Here is an 18,257-nt window from a genome sequence, read left to right as displayed (position 1 = left end):
TCTGTCACTTCACAAGACACAATCTAGCTACCAAAGGCCAGTTCCAAAATATATAAAGTATTCTCATTTTCCCTTTGAATGAGGTAAAATTGTCATAAAAGGATGTGAAATTTACAAGTTTGTCTTGAATTGAACAAAATTCTTCACCTTTTCCGGTTTAGGAAGACACCATCAATTTTATCAGTTTTCAGATAGAAGAAATGTTATCTTACAATTGAGACTTTTTCAGAAATGTCAGTGCAAGGAGACTTAGGGATAAAATTAATATTTTTAGAAACAATTAAAATTAATTTGTGTTCACAACAAAAATATATAAAATCTGCATTTTAAGGCAACTCTAGCTTGCAGGATGCTTCTTCCAATCCTTCCAATAGAAAGCAATATTGAGGATTAAAGATTATTTCTCAGAATGATCCCCGCCCCCAGGAATGTGGGGATACAGGTTATACAACCATCAGGAAGTTGGTTCTTTCTGCACATTGTTTAGCAGCCAAAAAGAATGCCAGGCTTCAGAAAAAGCAACCAAAACAGATTCCTTTTTACGATGTGATAACGTTTTGTTCAAGAAGCTTTCCCCTTTTTTATAGGCAATGCCTCATAATCTACTACTAGTAGATTGGGAGAGATAGGGAATTCTAAAGAATAAACCAGATCCTGGCTCTGTGTGTTTCATCCACCAAAAGTAAAATCATTCACCAAGAGTTCTGAAAGCAATATGATCAAAGGCTGTAAAGAAACTTTTTTTCTTTTTCTATTCCTGAACCTCTCTGTGAGATGAAACTTTAAAGCTAAGATCTCTATTCTTAGATTCACAACACCCCTATGATTGCCAAGAGTTTTGCTAATCTAGGTAGTCTATTTTCCTAAGGTACATTTTCTTCATGAGTCTCATCAACAACAACCTCTCCAACATCTTAAAATAGATTTTAAACTTTGTGAGGCTTTCCTGTGTAACTCAGGTTCAGTATGTTTGTTCCTATATAGGAACAAGTCTTGCTTAATCATTTTTATTGTTCTTGGCCACATTTCTTGGATTAAGCCCCTTTATAACAGGAAGAGACACAGTGGTCCATATACTAAACTAACATACACTATTGTTGCAGACACAAGGAAGCAAAGATTAAAAGCCCAGATCCTTCAAACACAGGCTACATAAACAGCAATAAATTAATATTTTCCACAAATATGACATTTCTATCACTTAAGTGTTTTAATGGCATTTAACAGTGAAGATTTTTTTCACATGTGCTAATTAAACTCATCTCTAGTCTAAGACAGAAATTGGGTTCCTGGCAAGAAGCAGCCATTTGACATTTAAAGATAACATCACTGAGAGATCCTGTCAGCCAAGAAGGTGGGTAGGCAGTGATATAACACCACCACCGCCACCATCATCTTTGTTATCATCATTATCACCATCAACATCAAATATTTATGGCTGTTTACTCTCCTGGAGTACCTAACATATCCCAGAGGGTATAATCAATTTTAAATGTTTCCTATAAATTCAAAGTAGCTTCATATGGCATCTCTTCTACTTTGAAACATACAAAATTAGGAATTTCTACATGAAATTTATTAAAAAGAGAAAAAAATTAAAACAGTGAGACCATGTTTAGTTTTAATTAGAAACATGAAATCTGTGAAAATATGAAAAGCAGCTTCTCTGTACTATTTTATCTAATAATTTTTATTTTTAGTTAATAGAAATAAGAGGGAAAATTATAAGTACTACAGAAAAGAAAGTGTTTTCTGGTACTTATTCCTAAAATCTAATGAACTTGCCTATTTGTTCAAGCTCTTTCAGAATGTACTATATTTGATTACTCTGCCTTAAGTGTGTGCTCAAAAATAATTTACAGTATTTAATTTTCTGAAATTTATACAGACTTCCTCATTATATCTAAGTTAGTGATAATGTCATGATTTGAACATGACATTATCTGTCATGTTCTGTCTAGAATATAAGCTTCTTCTTTCACATAATATCCCATTTACAACTAGTACAGAAAATAAATTATATTGAAGGCAACCCAGAAGTTCTTCTACAAGGCAGTATGTTTGCAATATCCTGAGTTTTTTTTTTTTTTTCAAGTGAATGGATTGGCAACCTCTCCTCCAAAGGCCAAAAGGCAACAGAAGTCCCCCACGCTTCTTCACCACGTCCAAGAAGAAATACACTTTATTTTGTTGACTTAAGTTTCATGAGGGGTAGAAAAGAAATGAAAAAGTCACGACGACTGATTTTGGTCATTATGAATGAGACATAATGTCATGATCACACACAAGCACAATATTCTAAATTCCACCTGGTTATCAGCTTAGGGGTGGCTGGGAGTAGGCTGGTAGTTTGAGAACGGGAAGAACTCACACAGACAACACCACTATCATGTGGACATTACTCAACATCTTAGAAGACTTGCAATTTAATTAGATGCCGCTTATATTTTCTAGTAATTATTACATATTTGACAATAAACATGTAACATTCGCCTACTATTTCACAAGCTACAAGTAAATCTTTTAGGCGAATATAAGAGTTTCCCTCAAATCACTTTTAAAGAGAGAAATAACTCAATTTCAAGGGTCTAATTCCTAGAAGACATGTTTTAACTTAACTCAATATTTAAACAGGTGTTAAAGGCATTATAAATAAATAAACAAGATGACCCTCTCCTGGTCACTTCAAAGCTTGCCCTATGTTAAATTTTATGTTACACATTTATGTTCATGAAGTAAATTTGATAGAAGGTATCAAAAATAATTATACATGTATATTACAGTCCCTGGCTTTCAAAGATGTTAGAAGATATACAATATCTCTAAAATGTAAGAGACATACTTTTTCCTAATGTTCTTCATTTAGTTATCAATTCCTTTGGAGAGTCACGATTCATCACCAGAGAATATGTCTTAAAATATGGTAATATTAAAGTAGCTGATGTGAACAAAGAAAAACAAAAAATTAAAATGACCTATATAAATGGGTAGAAAGATAGAGGCGAACAAGAAATTAAACAATTATAGGCAGAAAACAAAGTTTAAAAAGTTGGGTGCTTAAAGATCTCTTTATTTCTTTCTCCTTTCCATTATCTAGGAATTCATCACAAACTCCGTTTACAATATACCCCACAGTTCCTCTTCAGCTATCATCAGTTTCAATGACTTCTCTCTGTTCTTGCTCTAAAGAATCTGAGATTTATACTCCCTATATTCTTTCTTCTTATCATCTGAATATAGCAATATTACTTACTATCAATTAGGCTCAACATGAAAATGATCATATCAAAACCAATTTTATTAATGCTTTTAAAGCATAATATAAATTTTAAGATTAGGTTACCTAGAAGTTATAGGATTTTATAGTTTCTACCATCCAAGAAGAAAAATGTCACCTACATCCAAAAGTTTTTCAGTGCAAATGGGCTTAATATAACAATACAAAGTTAAATTTCTTGTTGCACGCAGGACTGATAGAGGTGAAAATGTCACAGCAGGACAGGAGTAGGTAAGTAAAGTAAACGAACCAATATGTTCTTGGAATATTTCCCCTACCCGGGTTTGGACATCTAGATGTCTTAAGGAGTTGGTGAACCAAAATCTATAGACACCACTATACTGGCTCCATCAGGCAATTCCAAGATAATTAACATTCTGCTAAAGCAGAAATGGCTTGATCTGTTCTTATGCAAGGAAACTCAAAATGGTCAGTGAACAAAAAACCAGGACAAATGAAAGTTAGATCGATTATTTAGATTATCCTAATAGTAACATACATCTTATTTACCAAAAAGAAGTCAAGGCCACTTAAAAACATATTTAGGATTGTTTTTCACTCCCAAGGAAGAAGCTATGCACTCCTAATGCAATAGAAACCTATTCTTGACTGCAAAGAAAGCAGCCGAAGACCCCTAATTCTCAGTGGTCAATCAAAAAAAAAAAAAAAACTAAAAAAACTAAAAATTAACTGACATTATTATCTATCATAAATTAATGCTATACTTGATTCATTGGAAATTTTGCACTTCAAAGTTCAGCACATTTGTTATACAGCACAAACCTTGCTAATCAGGTGCTATCTTTTGCATACCAAGATAATGCCACTGACATGAGTGAAGGCTATGCTCGGGCTTGAATTTTGGAATCTTATTTTTATAGTATAGATAGATTTGATAAAACATCTACTTCTCTCTCCTGACCTCCTAAATGTGAGTAAATGACTTAGGAGACAAAGAGCCAAAATCTAGCCAGCGCAGTTGACAGTCACAGCAGCAAAATCTAAAACCCCTAAAACAGCTGATTTTCTTAACTTCAGGGCTACGCAGGGGCATTAATTAGTTACATTATATTGTGCATAATCAGAGAGTGACCCATCCTCAGCAAAAACTGTCTTAATTTAATGGGCTACAAAGACAGCAAACTTCCTGTCTTCCTGGAGTTGCTCAGTGCTCCTCCTGAACTTTCTCAGGTGGCCTAAAGTGAACAGGCTCAATTAGTACTAGGCAGCAAATCCAATGGTACCAATAACTCCCAAAGACCATCCCAACACCCAAGTTCTTTTTTACTTCCTTTAGCCCTCCTCCTCCAAAATCTACCTTAATACCTGAAGGCAATATATCAACAAACTTCTAAGCACCAAAGAGACAAAAAGTATAAATGATGCCATATAAATTATTTTTAAAAAAACAAAAATATCTTGTCATATTGACATTCAGAAAAGTCTAGCACACACACACAAAAAACAATATTAATGGCGTTACGAATGTATTATAAAAGATATTTCTTAAAATGATCTTTGTGTGATTTACTTCAAAGGGTGAGCAGTAATTACAAAGAGAAAAAAATTAAGAAATAAAAGCATATTTTTATTGACTTTTATTACAACCTTTATAGTTAACCTACCTCAAGTTTAAGTAGGTCAGCATCTGCAGATTAACGATGGCCTCAGGAATGACTTTGATACAATTATGATATAGATTAAGAACTTCCAGTGATACAAAATGGCACAATTCCATTGGAACTTCAACCAGTCTGTTTTTAGATAAGTCTATGAAAAAAAAAAACAAAAAACTTTGTCAATAAACCTTCAACACAATCCAGTATAATTTTATCAAATATCATACCTTTTTCTTACCATGTTTTAAAATAAACACTATAACCTACATTTAAATCAACATTATCATTTTTTGCACCACTGTTAATATGGTGTTGTGATTTCCATTTCTTAGCATATTAGCACAAGTCACATGGAAAAGCAAAAATACCGCTGAAATAGTTTTAGCTCTTTAAAATAATCTGTAAATTCAGGCCAGGTATAAGGGAGACTAAATCAGTATTTACTTGTAACTTTATCTAAAAATTATTTCAAAGTCATTATCCCCTAGACAAGTATGTAAAGCTGTATCCTTTAATATATCTGAATTCATATATTTGCCTCAACATTTAACTCAATTTTGCATTTGTAACATGTGCTGGAATATGTCTTTTATATCCTCCACAAGCAAAAACACAAAAGATGCTAAACAAATATTTCGTTCACTAGGATTACTGAATGTCTACGATGTACAAGAGCGAGATAAATCTGTTGTATCCGTTAAAGACCAACACGGTGTTTGCTGTGTGACCTGCAGTAAAACTGGGCTCTCTTGGCAAATTACACTAAAGATGATAATAATGGTCTACAGAGCAATATAAACACACATTAAGGTTTATAATATCACAATCTCAACAGTAAAATTATAGAACAGTCCTTAATGTCTAAATCTTGGAATGGGAGACATGACTGTCAAATACCATCAAACACTGAATATAAGAAAAGAGCCACCGCTCTCAAAAACAATAACTCAACAATAACAGATGGCCTCACCCTTGATTAGGAGAGTACTCAATCAGTATGAATTGAAGATGTTTGGTAAATAATATACACACTTAAGGAACCATACTCCATACCCCCCCCCCCCCCAAAAAAAAACCATAGAGAATTTTTTAAATACGTAAATACTGTAATGCAATAAAAATCAAAGAGCTACCTTCCTGACTGTCCTTCCAACAAACAAATTCATAAATAAACAAAAAGAGGCCTAGATGGCTTCAGAGGAGAATTCTAAAGAATTCTAAAGAAACAATTCTGATACTATTTTAACTATTTCAAACCATGAAAAAAGAAGGAAAGTTTCCAAACTCTTATTTAAACAGTAAGGTATAATATAGATATCATCACCCAATAATGAAAGTACATAAAAGGGATACTACAAATGAGTCACCCTTCTAAGTGCTGATGTTAACTCCTAAATTAAAAACTTAGCAAACAGAATTGAAAACTACATAAAAAGATTAGCATACTATGAATAAGTAGGATTTATTCTAGGAGTATAAGAATTTTGTCTTGTTTAAACAATTTACCATATAAATAAAGTAAAAGTCAAAGGACACATGATCATCTCTATAGATACTTAAAAGTTACTTGATAAAATACTCTATTCATTCTTTTTTAAAAACAATTTTATTGAGGCATAGCTTATATATCCTAAAACTGACTTATTTCAAGTGCCAATCAATGACATCTAGTAATTTTACCAAATAGTGCATTTGTCACCATAAATCAGTTTTGGAACACTTATATTCATTCTTAATGCAATTGTTTAAAAAAATAGTTCAATATTTCCTTACATAATCTACACAGGAGAAAGAGAATAAGAGAGAGAATATGCTTTTATTTATGGCTAAATCATGAATGACTGTTAACATGAAAGTCAAGAGAAGCTAGCTCTACTACTATTTACTATTCTTCAGGAAGTACTAGCCAATGACGTGGGAAAAGAAAATAAAGAAAAAACAAAATTGGAAAGAAAAAGACACAACTATTATTACTTACAGATAATCTGATTGTTTTCCTGGAAAATCCAAAAATATCAACAGAAAAATTATTACAAATGTAAAATGGTACAAGGTGGAAAATTAATATACTGAACCGATAGTCTTAACACATACACATACACAAATCAGCAAAACAACAGAAGAGTTCTAATTTATTAGAGAGTAAAACATCTAGAAAATCTTAAGACATATGCAAAGTTTACAGGAAGAAAATGTCACAAAAAAAGTTAAAACACAAGATAGTTAAAAGATATTTTATCATTATAAAAAGAAGACAATATCAAAAAGGTGTCAATTTTCTCTAAGCTATATGATTTGATACACTGCCAATTAAAAAAAAATAGTACTTCTAGGATATATTTTTAAAAATCTGTTGAGGTTATTATACAAGTTGATTCTACAGTTCACATGGTAAAATAACAATTAAATATTAGCATGGTATCTCTCAAAAAAGAGGAGCTCTGAGGGGAACCAGCTCTCTTAGATGTTAAAAACATCATGAAGCAGTGTGGTAGGCAGATGGGAAGGTCAATGGAACAAATTACGAAACTGGGAAATAGGTCAAAGATATATAAACACGTGGAAATGAAGTATGCAATAAAAGTGGCATTTCAAATCAACTGGAAAAAGATATGATATGATAAGGTCAGTAAACAGTTTGAGAAAACTGGATAGCCATCTGAGACAGCCAAAAAAAGTATGGCAATCTTACTTCACCTCAATAAATTCTAGATGAATCAAATGATTAATTGTAAAAAGTGTAGCCATTACAGCACTGAAACAACACATAGGAAGTCTGTGTTTACAATCTATAAATGGCATAAAGCAAGACTGATAAAAATCTGATACATTAAAAACAAAATTTATTGCATTTTAAAACAAAAACTGCACCCCCTCCCCCCCCAAAAAAATGACAATCAAGGAATGAGGGGCAGGGTGAGAAGCCCTACAATTCTTAAACCCAATAGTCTAATTTTTATATATATATAAAAAGTTTCTACAATCAATAATAACAAGAAAAAACAAATAAATGAAAAGAAATATGAACAGACGGCTCACAGAAAAGGCTCTTAAGTTTATGAAAAAATGATCACCTCACTCAAATTAGAGCAATGCAAATTATAACTACATGAGAAAGTATTTTTCACCTACTAGACTAGTAAATATCAAAAAGTTTGATAAACATATTGTAATTACTGAGGATATGATGATGTAAATGAAGGATATTTTAGCAAAATCTATCAAAATTACAAATGTACATACACTTTGACCTAGCATTCTGTTTCATCTACAGATAAACTCATACATGTTTTAAATATAGTTTGAAATAGCACAAGACAGAAAGCTAGTTAAATATCAGTGGAGCGCTAGTTATATATTACTATGATATTAATAAATATAAATAAAACAAAATTAAATCAATAAATATGAATATAATATTAATAATATGTCATGTGATGGAATGTGATCTTAAACATTATATTCCACAATAGAATGCTAATACTATGCAGCCATTAAAATAAATGAAGGAGCTTTATATGTGCTGATATGGAACAATCAATCTCCAAGATATATTGTCATTTTTTTAAAAAGCCAGGTACAGGGCAGTGTATACAGTACTTGTGCTTTTATATGAATATTTACATAATTGTTAAAGTTTAAACAAATTATCTCTGGAATGCTACGTGAGAAACTGGTTAAAGTGCTTCTTTCTGGGGAGAGGATTTCTTGCTGGGAAGACAGAGTGGGAGGGAGATCTCCCACTGTAGATCCTTTTGTACTTTTACGAATTTGAATGGATTGATTTGAATATATATATATAGATAGATTATATAGGTATATGTATTATATATAATAATTTCTGTACATATATATGTAAATATATATAGATCTCCTTTTTTAAAGAACTTCCCACCAGCATTCTTATTCTTTCTCTACATAAATAATTTCATTTCATTTAAAAAGAAAGTTAGAAGGCCACAGAAAATTGTGAAGTCCCACATACTAAATTAAGGGAAATACTGAGGCAAGCTTCCTTTCATGAATATTTAGAACCTAAACAGACAAAAAATTCTATAAGTTTATTGCATTAGTTCCTCTTTACAAGACATGTCAATCTTCATGTGGTATAATGCTGGAAATTTGCCCAGAACACTTAATGCATGTAGTTTCCCTCAGGTTTAATTCAAAGAAAATTCCACCAAGATTCTAGTTTAAATTCAAAACTTCACCTTTCCTGAGAATTGCTAGAACTCTACTATCAAATTATATGTTTCAATAATTATTTTAAGTAATAAAAATGTTTTTATTAGTTTCAGTATCACTAATACTTTTTAAACCAAAAAATATAGTGCTTTTGTAGAAATACTGTTACATAACTACAAGCCTTTTAAAAGATAATAGGACATCAAACTTAATCATAGAAACCACTCCAATCTGAGAGCAGAAGACCAGTTCTAAATCTACAAGCACCTGAGATATTTGAGAAAGTTACTCAATTTTCTAAGTCCCTGTTTTCAAATAGGTAAAATTAGAGTACATGCAACTGGATGAATTCTAACATTCTTTTCAGATCTAAGATTTCTGTGAGTAAGTAAAAAGTACTTGGAATTCAAGTATTTTCTGTCAAAAGTATTTAGAATCTAAGTGATTATGTTTCATCATAATAATCAATAGCAACAGTTAAATATCATAAAAAGTTATAAAGTATAAACCAACATAATATTGGAACATCCTTTTAATGAATTTATCATTTCATTGTAGAACCTATATTCTATCATATAATCTGAATTTTAGAAGTGCTCTGTTTTCAAACTTGGAGAAAATGTAATAATAGGAGAAAAAATTGTAAAATAGCTCACAAATTAAGCTAATATTCAATTCTGAGATAAACTTACTGATAGCATCATTATTAACAATTTACCAGAAAACAATGCTTGAATAACATTCTAATTAGTATGTGAGTCTGATATTTTCATTACTATTTACAATACAGATTTTATTTACTCTCCCCCGCCATCTCCAGATTTGAGGGGAAACTTTCGCCCTTTTCCTTCCCCTGTAATTTCCTCCCTAGTAGTCTAACTTGGATCCAGAAGCAGGAGCTATACTAAGTTCTGGTCAGAGCTTCTGAAGAGATGGGAGTAGTCCCGCCTGCTGAGAGGAAAAGAAAGCGCACCTAGTGAAACCTTAATTTTCTCTTCATTTTAAATTGTTTATCTGATCTCTCCTATTTAAACCTTTGTTTTTAATTGTGCTATTCTATATGTACTTTTTCAAGAATCCTTTTATTGAAAGAGGTCAGGCTACACATCATAAATAAAGTTAAAAGGTGTGAACAGCAGGGATCTGTTATGCCTGAGCCTACCTTGCTAGCCAAATAAACAGACCTTCATGTCTGCTGAGTTGGTGAGACTTTACCTTGCACTGTGCCCCCATTGTTCAGGTGTGTGTTTCAATTTCTACATGAAAAGTGAAGTAACTGTATTACAAAATCTACACATAGCTTACTCTTTCAATGCCTATATAAAAGCAGTTGCCTAGATCAGCATTGTTCAAATAAAAACAGATCTGAAAAACAAAACAAAAGTTTTCCTTTCTTATTTGTTTAGGTTAATTACCCAGATGATGAATTGCTGTTGTATTCATCAACATACACTAAGTACATGGTTTCTGCAGAAATGAAAACACATATGCCTACTTTCAAGGAAATTATCACTTGAAAGGTGAAATGAGGCAAACCCAGAGTGAATCATAAGGCAGAATGTTCTAATTATGCTTTTTAAAAAAGTATAAATAAAGAGCTAAAATCCAGTTGGGTAAATAACGTCATCATCCACTGAGCAGTTTCATCATGCCAACCACTACATGTGGAGTTTTGTCTCATTTAAACCACAACAGGGAGCAGTATTACCACCAATCTAAAGATGAGGAAACTAGGCTCAGAGAGTTTACATCAGGGGTCCCCATCCCCTGGGCTGCAGACCAGTACCATTCTGGGGCTTGTTAGGAACCAGGCCATACAGCACAGGTTGAACTGTGGGTGAGCTAGCGAAGCTTCATCTGTATTTGCAACTGCTCCCCAGCACTAGCATCACCACCTCAGCTCCACTTCAGATCATTAGGCATTAGATTCTCATAGGAGCACTGGTCTCTAGTGCCAAAAAGGTTGGAGACCGCTGGCTTATGTGACTTGCCCAAATTCACAGAGGTAAGTCATTTTATTCACAATTAAGAGTGAGACATACCGTAAGGCCTGAATGAATTCTCTACACGCGATCACATCATGGAATAATGGCCAGCAAGACCATGATGCGTTCTGCAGCTAGATTACTAGGAAGATATAGCAATTAAATCTTTACTGAATCTTTATTTGTCCAAAATGCAATCAAAGTAAAGTCAACATGTTCTGTGCATAGACCCAGAGAGTAAGAATGTTATAAACACTATGTTCAAGAAAGAAAGTACTGAAAACATGTCAGCTGATGGGCTAAATACTGGGCTATAGGAAGCTTGGTAAGTAGAAACTTTGGCTTAAATTGCTAATTATGCCAACTTTACATAAGCCCTCTGTTTCACGGAAGCATCAGAATGGGTTTTTAAACACATGACTTACTCTTCCTTACTTGTCTGTGAGTATCATTTAATTCTCAATTAACTTTATTATTAGAAGAGAGAAAGAGGGTACAAAAAATGGGCATGTTTGCTTTTCTATGCTTTACTTAGGCTAATGTAGAAATCACCTTGTACCTTTGAGCATCCACTAACCCACTATGGGAAAGAAGCCCAGATGGTCAAGAGAAGTCAGTCTGGATTAAGATGTTTTGACTTTCATAAACCAGAGTAGATAACACAATTACAAACAGTAAAAAAAAAAAAAAAAAAAAAAAAAAACCAATTTGCTCAAAATTTTTTGTTAGCTGAAAGCAAAGAAATAAAACAAGATCCAGTCCATCTCTCTAAAACATAAAAAATAAGAAGATAAAGAGGAGGAAGTCAGATCTATAGGACTTAGCTGTAATTAAAGACGGCTGTAAGGGAACAGGCTGCTCACAACGTGCACACTCTAAGCGTCCCTCACGCAGCCTCGGAAGGGCGGATGGAGCCCAGGCAGGAGCTCTTACACAGAAAGAGGTATTAACAAACTGGCTTATGAGTGACTTTCCTAAATAAAACATCTGCCTAGTATTTCTCGATCTTGTTGGAGTCACTTGGAAAGTTTTTACAAATCCCGAAGCCTGGGGCCCACAGCCATAAATTTTAGGGTGTGACTTGGGCATCACGGTTCTCTGTATTCTAAGGGAAATCTTGGGTGAGTAGATGATCCAACCTCTCAGCTTTCCCTATAAAAACTCACCAACAAGCGGCAAGTGGTGGGGCCCCGCAGGGGTCTGAATGGGAATCCAGGCCAGTACCTCATCATGCGTCCTGAGAAAGGAAATCTGTGCCAACCCAGAGCTAACCGATTCGATTCTTCTAATTTTATCTTCAACTTTTTGTTGCAATCAGAGCAACAAAACATCTGATCTGGAATAGAGTTTTACATATTATAAATTGGTTATGATCATAAAAAAATTACGCTTTTTCCTTATTGAATTCTCAGCATAACCTAGTGAGGCAGGTGCTATTATTAATTCCCAGTTACATGTGGGCACTAAGGCCCAGAGAAGTTAGATAACTTGCCTGAGGACACAGAGCAACTGTAACCACAGAACTAGCTCAAAATGGTCCTATCCTGTTCGATCAGGTCCTGAGTTGTTTTTCAGGAACAGCATACCAGGACCACAGGTCATGTAGCCAAATCATGCGCAGAGGGGAGAACTTTGACCTCTAGCTGTACCTGGAACCAAAGTCTTGCATCCCAGTTCCCTGACACACACACACACACTATATAACACACACACACACACACACACACACAGACCCAAAGGACCAGGACCTAACTGGAACTTGAACACCAAAACCCTTTCAGGAGCCAGGGGGCTGTCGTCTAGAAAGATCCGGTGTTGACCCCCCCTTTTACCATAAATGGCCAAGTTCTAAGGTCCTCCAATTAAAACTTGTCCCACCAGCACTTCTGCATACCTGTTCCCCCCTCGCCCCTTAAAGACCCTTGACGTGGTCCAGCAAACAAGATGGATGTGAGGCACCATTAAGGCTCCCATCTTCTCGGTTGGGGCCTTCTCAATCAGTAAACCTTACCTTACTCCAAACCCTAATGTTCTGAGTTTTGGCCTTTAAAACATGGGGTATACAAACTTTGGTTCTGTAACACTACTAAGTGTCAGAGGCAAGAATTTAAACCAGTAGATATGACACCAAAGCTCTACTCTGAAGCATTATTGATTCAGGGAATCCAGGGGAAATCAGTTGCTCTCATGGGTATCTTTTGTAAAAAAAAAAGGCAAACCATTTCAGATGCCTCGTCTGGAGGCATTACATGATCCCAGAGCTCTGTACTAAAAGCGACTTTTGACCAGGTCCCTAATATTTTCTCCAGAAAGAGCATGTGTCATTGGAACCTTCTACCCACTCTAAGCTAGACACTGTCCTTCCTTGCTGCAAACCCATCCTGGGGCCTAGCCCTGCCCTGGGGAGTGGGGTACACCACGGTTCTGTGCAAATACAGCTGGCAGCAAACCAGAACCCAGAACCAGGTCCTGCTGTGTCTGCTTGAAATAAAAGTGCAGCCAGAAATAAAACAATAAATTTTGCCATGGCCAAAACAAGCTCAGCAAATCCCTAAAATAAAGTAGCCAAATGAATAAAAATAAGCAGGGGAAGGTAGAAAAACAGTCAATGGAATCTCGTGTGCAGTCAGCACCACTGAAGGCGCAATGTTGTTTTTGTATAAAAAAGGAAAGTGGTGCCTCCGGAGGAAATGGATGAGGCCTGGCTCTCCAGCAACAACATCCTGAGTTATTGGCCACCACAGTCACAGAACAGAAGTGCTGACAGACCAGGACAGCTGGGACGCTCATCTGCAACATCTTGCCTTCTGGTCAGAAGGCCTAATCTTGCAAGTCAAAATCATGCAGTTTCAGCAAGACCAAATGATATATTTTTTAAGCTGAACTATAAATGTATTATCATGGAAGTTTAATTGTAGAATATTAGCACTAATCATGATCTCTCAATAATTGGACAAAATAGGTATCCTCCACATGTAAATCTAAACCCCAGACCCACCAACAAGAAGATGGACCTGCTGTTCCCCTAATAGTGAAGAGACATGCTCTGTGCCTGGCCATCTCCATCCTCTTGCTTGGTCCCTCCTGAGAGCACTGTTCAGAGATAATCCTTAGGTGAAAGGATGGTCTGGGGCCACTTGCTCAGTCTGTACAACCCATATCTCTCTTGACCCAAAAAGCCAGAAGTCCCCTCTAGAAGGATCTCAGTTATGTCTCTCTGTCTCTCCTGAACTCCCCCATCTGCTCCTCAATGTCTCCAGCATCTGACTGCCCCACACTTCAACTCCTCTCTTGGCACAGTTACCCCATCCAGCCCCGTACACCCTGGGCCGGGGTGGCGGGGAGCACTCCAGGACACCTGCACATCTGGAAATGCACTGGAGGAGGAGGTGCTGCTCCAGGCAGTGAGGCAGAGCCCAAAGGCTGATTCAACCATCAGACACTTCAGGGTCAAACAGGTGGATTCCTAAAAGTTTTCAGTGAGTCAGTCAAAATAGCAGGCTACAAGTCTTAAGAGATCAACAACCTCAATAATCATGTCAAACAGTAGAGATTGGTTAAATAATTCCTCAAACATAAATGGAGGCTTCCCTGACCACCTACTTAAAAGGTCAGCATAGCCGTCTGAACCTCTTTATTCTGTCTGGCATTTTCTTTTTTCCTTAGCACTTAGATAACCTCTAACATAGCATGCAATTTGTTCATGTATTATTGTTGTTAATTTTCTCTCTCTCCCTACCAGAATGTAAGTTCTATGAAGATTGGGATCTTTGCATTTTTCCCTGGTATACAGTAAGAGCTTAATATATATCTGTTGAATGAATGTAGTAAGAAAGTAGGTTCTTAGGTCAGAAGCTTGAGTTCAAATCCTGGTCCCACCATTTAGCTGTGTGCTCTTGTAATTAATTACTTAATTTCTCTATGCCTCAGTTTCTTTCCTTGTAATATTATAACAATAAAATAATAATAATAATAATAATAATAATAATAATAATACCAGCCCCACTGAACTATTGAAAAGATTAAATGAGATGATACAGATAAAGTCCTTACAGCAGTGCCTGGCATAGACTGAAGCATTCACTATGTTAGCTAATGCTGGGTTCTGAATATCTGCAGCAAAAAATCAGGCCTGGGCTGGGAAGGAGCTTCAAATTCAACTGACAAGCATGTGAACCACATCATACACACAAATGCCTCATGACAGCAACAAATTATAGATGGAAGAATTTGAAATAAATAATTCTGTATTATGGAAAAATAAGTTAGTTCGAAGGTTTCCCTTTCCAAGGCTTAAGGAGGAAATAAGAAATAGAAATTAGTTTTGATAAAGGCCAAAAAGTATATAATGACAGAGTATACTCTTGTCCAGGTGATTTTATTAGCAGGTGATAACTATAAAGACACAAAGCACCAAAGAGGAAATTATGTGTAGGTGGCTTTTACTGAACACATTCATTTATAGAAATGTTGACAGCAAAAATTGATTACTTTATCATACCTCTCCTATCCCAAGAGCTGCAAAGAATAAAATTTTCAGACAAACATAGATGTGGGAGAAAAAAATCCTTGTCCCAAAGTATAATCATTTTACTTGAAATGTTGAAGAATAATCAGACCGGCGAGAAACCAAGCATGACTCGGAGAGCTGGAGAACTCAGGTTTATTATGCTGGTGGTCCCAAAAGAGCTAGCACTCTGAAGATCTGGGCCCTGAGCTCAGTGGCAACCTTGCTTTTATAGGGCTTCCTTGGCATGGGCCAATTGGTTAATTTGTTCTCAGGCAGTTATGGACCTTGGGAGTTGCTATGGGTTACAGGTAGTCAGAGAGCCGGCAGTTATGGACCTTGGGAGTTGCTATGGGTTACATATAGGCAGTCAGAGAGCCCGAGATTTTCAGACAGGAACTCAGGCAATACATCTGTTATCTAGACAGAACAAGCAAAAGGAAGGATGAGTCTTTAGTTAATTTCAAGGTCACCCTGCCCTTCAGCCTATACGGCAAGCATATCCACAGAAGCCGAACAAAGAGCTGATTATAAGGTTAGCCTTTTGAATGGAAAATTCCTCTTCAAAAGAACCTCTAAAAGCCTCACTTAGAGGCTTTTTACTCTTAAACACAATTCTAAGAAATGCAATATCTTTTTCCATCCCCTTCCTTTTAGTCTGTGTGTGTCTTTTAATCTGAAGTGAGTCTCTTGTAGGCAGCATATGTAGGGGTCTTGTTTTCTTATGTATTCAGCCAGTCTATCTTTTGGTTGGAGCACTTAATTCTTTTCTATTTGAGGTACTTGTTGTTAGGAACGTAGTTGTTACCATTCTTTATTCCTGTTTTTGATACATGTTTTTTCTTCTTAAAGATGTCCCTCCAACATTTCCTGTAATTCTGGATGGTGGTGATAAATTCCTTTAGCTTATATTTGTCTGGGAAGCTCTTTATCTGTCCTTCAACTCTAAATGATAGCTTTGCTGGATAAAGTAGATCCTGGGTCTTCATCACGTCGAATATTTTGTGCCAAGCCCTTCTGTCCTGAATAGTTTCTTTGGAGAAATCAGCTGCCAGTCTTATGTGTGTTCCTTTGTAGGTAACTATCTGTTTTTCTTTTTTTGTTGTTGTTCCTCTATTCCTTAATTTATTCTTCTATTTATAAGCCTTTCAAAAACTATCTAAAATAAATATATGTAAATACAAACAAATACTGAAATTATAAAAGTGGGTATAAAAAGCTCAAATTCGTTCCATTTTCCATTTTTCTATTTTCATTTTAAATTTAAATTTCACATTTAAAATTTTAATTTTTGCACATAATTCTATAAATTATAAGCATTACAAATGCAACTATTTCTTGACCTACAACTTTATCTTTAAAATGAACTTAAAATACATGTGTGTTTATCAAATTGGTGTACTAACTAGACACACAATTCCCCTTCCCTCATTTCAGAGGACCACTATCACCTCTTGTAGCGTCTTTTTTCTTTGTATTTATCACAATATTTTTAGATAATTTATTTTTTCTTCTTTTCTCATGAATCATCCATTTATCTATTGATCACAAAGGTTTAATCATCTGCTGTTTCTCCTTCTTTCTTCCAATGTAGTTATTGCATAATTTTAGTTAGGTAACAGGTTTTAAATTAACATGTTATGACTGCGCTAAACCAAGTAGTGTTCTGCAAGTATGTTTCCTTTCTTTAAAACATTCTTTTTTGTATTCTGGTGTGAGAGTGCCCTTTTTAGTGATGTTGTTTGCTTACTTGCTTGCTTGGTTTTCTGTATTTCTATTTCCAATTCCTCTTAAATGCTCCAATAAATTTTGCTCCAATAAATTTTGCAGTTTACCAAAATTATTTCAATGTTCAGCCATCAGATGTTTATCAACTCCCTTCTTGTTCCCATGGGCCTTTCTTCCAGATTTTCTGAGCTTTATATTCCAAATCTTTTGTTAATTTTTCAATTTCTTTTAAGAACATTTTATAACATTTTCCAAAAGATTTTCCTTTTTTTTCTTTTTTTAAATAGTATCCTATTCTATCTAGATTCAATCTTGTCTCCATGGAGATATTGGTAACAGAAGAGTCATTTTGCTTCCTGCAAACCTTTGTTAATGATCATTTTTCAGTTTTTCTATTTATTCATTCATTCATTCATTCATTCATTTTATTTATTTATTTATATTATTTTTTTATGGTGACATTGGTTAATGAAATCTAATAAGTTTCAGCTATACACTTTAACAGTAAGGCATATATGTATATATTTATGCTGTGTGTTCACCTCCCATAGTTAGGTTTCTTTCTGTCACCACATATTTGACCCCTTTTACCCCATCTACCTCCCCCTTCCTCACTCCCCCTACCCTCTGGTATAACTATCTGTTTTTCTCTTGCTGATTTTAATAATCTTTCTTTGTATTTAACCTTTGGCATTTTAATTATATGTGCCTTGGTGTGGGCCTCTTTGGATCCCTGGTTTTTGGAATTCTCTGAGCTTCCTGGGGTTATGTCCATTTCCTTCACCAGGTTAGGGGAGTTTTACATCATTATTTCTTCAAACAGCTGTTCAACATCTTGATTTTCTTTAGTTATGCCAATCAGATGACTATTTGGACCCTTAATAGTGTCCCATATGCTCCTTAAATTATTTTTATAGACTTGGCATCTTATCTCTTGCCATTCTGATTGCATGTCC

General features: G+C 35.0%; 1 protein-coding gene across 2 annotated transcripts in view; it reads right to left on the bottom strand.

Moving 5' to 3' along the window:
- Positions 1 to 18,257, bottom strand: part of LRCH1 (leucine rich repeats and calponin homology domain containing 1) — a 176,439-nt gene that overhangs the window by 85,820 nt on the left and 72,362 nt on the right. For both annotated transcript variants that reach the window (XM_015592894.2, XM_006916433.3), the window contains exon 2: positions 4,903 to 5,047. In XM_015592894.2, coding sequence (XP_015448380.1) covers positions 4,903 to 5,047 — 145 coding nt within the window. The remainder of the gene's footprint in view (positions 1 to 4,902; positions 5,048 to 18,257) is intronic.

The sequence above is a fragment of the Pteropus alecto genome, unplaced genomic scaffold (assembly GCF_000325575.1).
Source record: "Pteropus alecto unplaced genomic scaffold, ASM32557v1 scaffold24, whole genome shotgun sequence".
Taxonomy (NCBI): domain Eukaryota; kingdom Metazoa; phylum Chordata; class Mammalia; order Chiroptera; family Pteropodidae; genus Pteropus; species Pteropus alecto.
The sequence above is the reverse complement of the archived record's forward strand: the minus strand, read 5'-3'. Positions and strand labels throughout refer to the sequence as shown.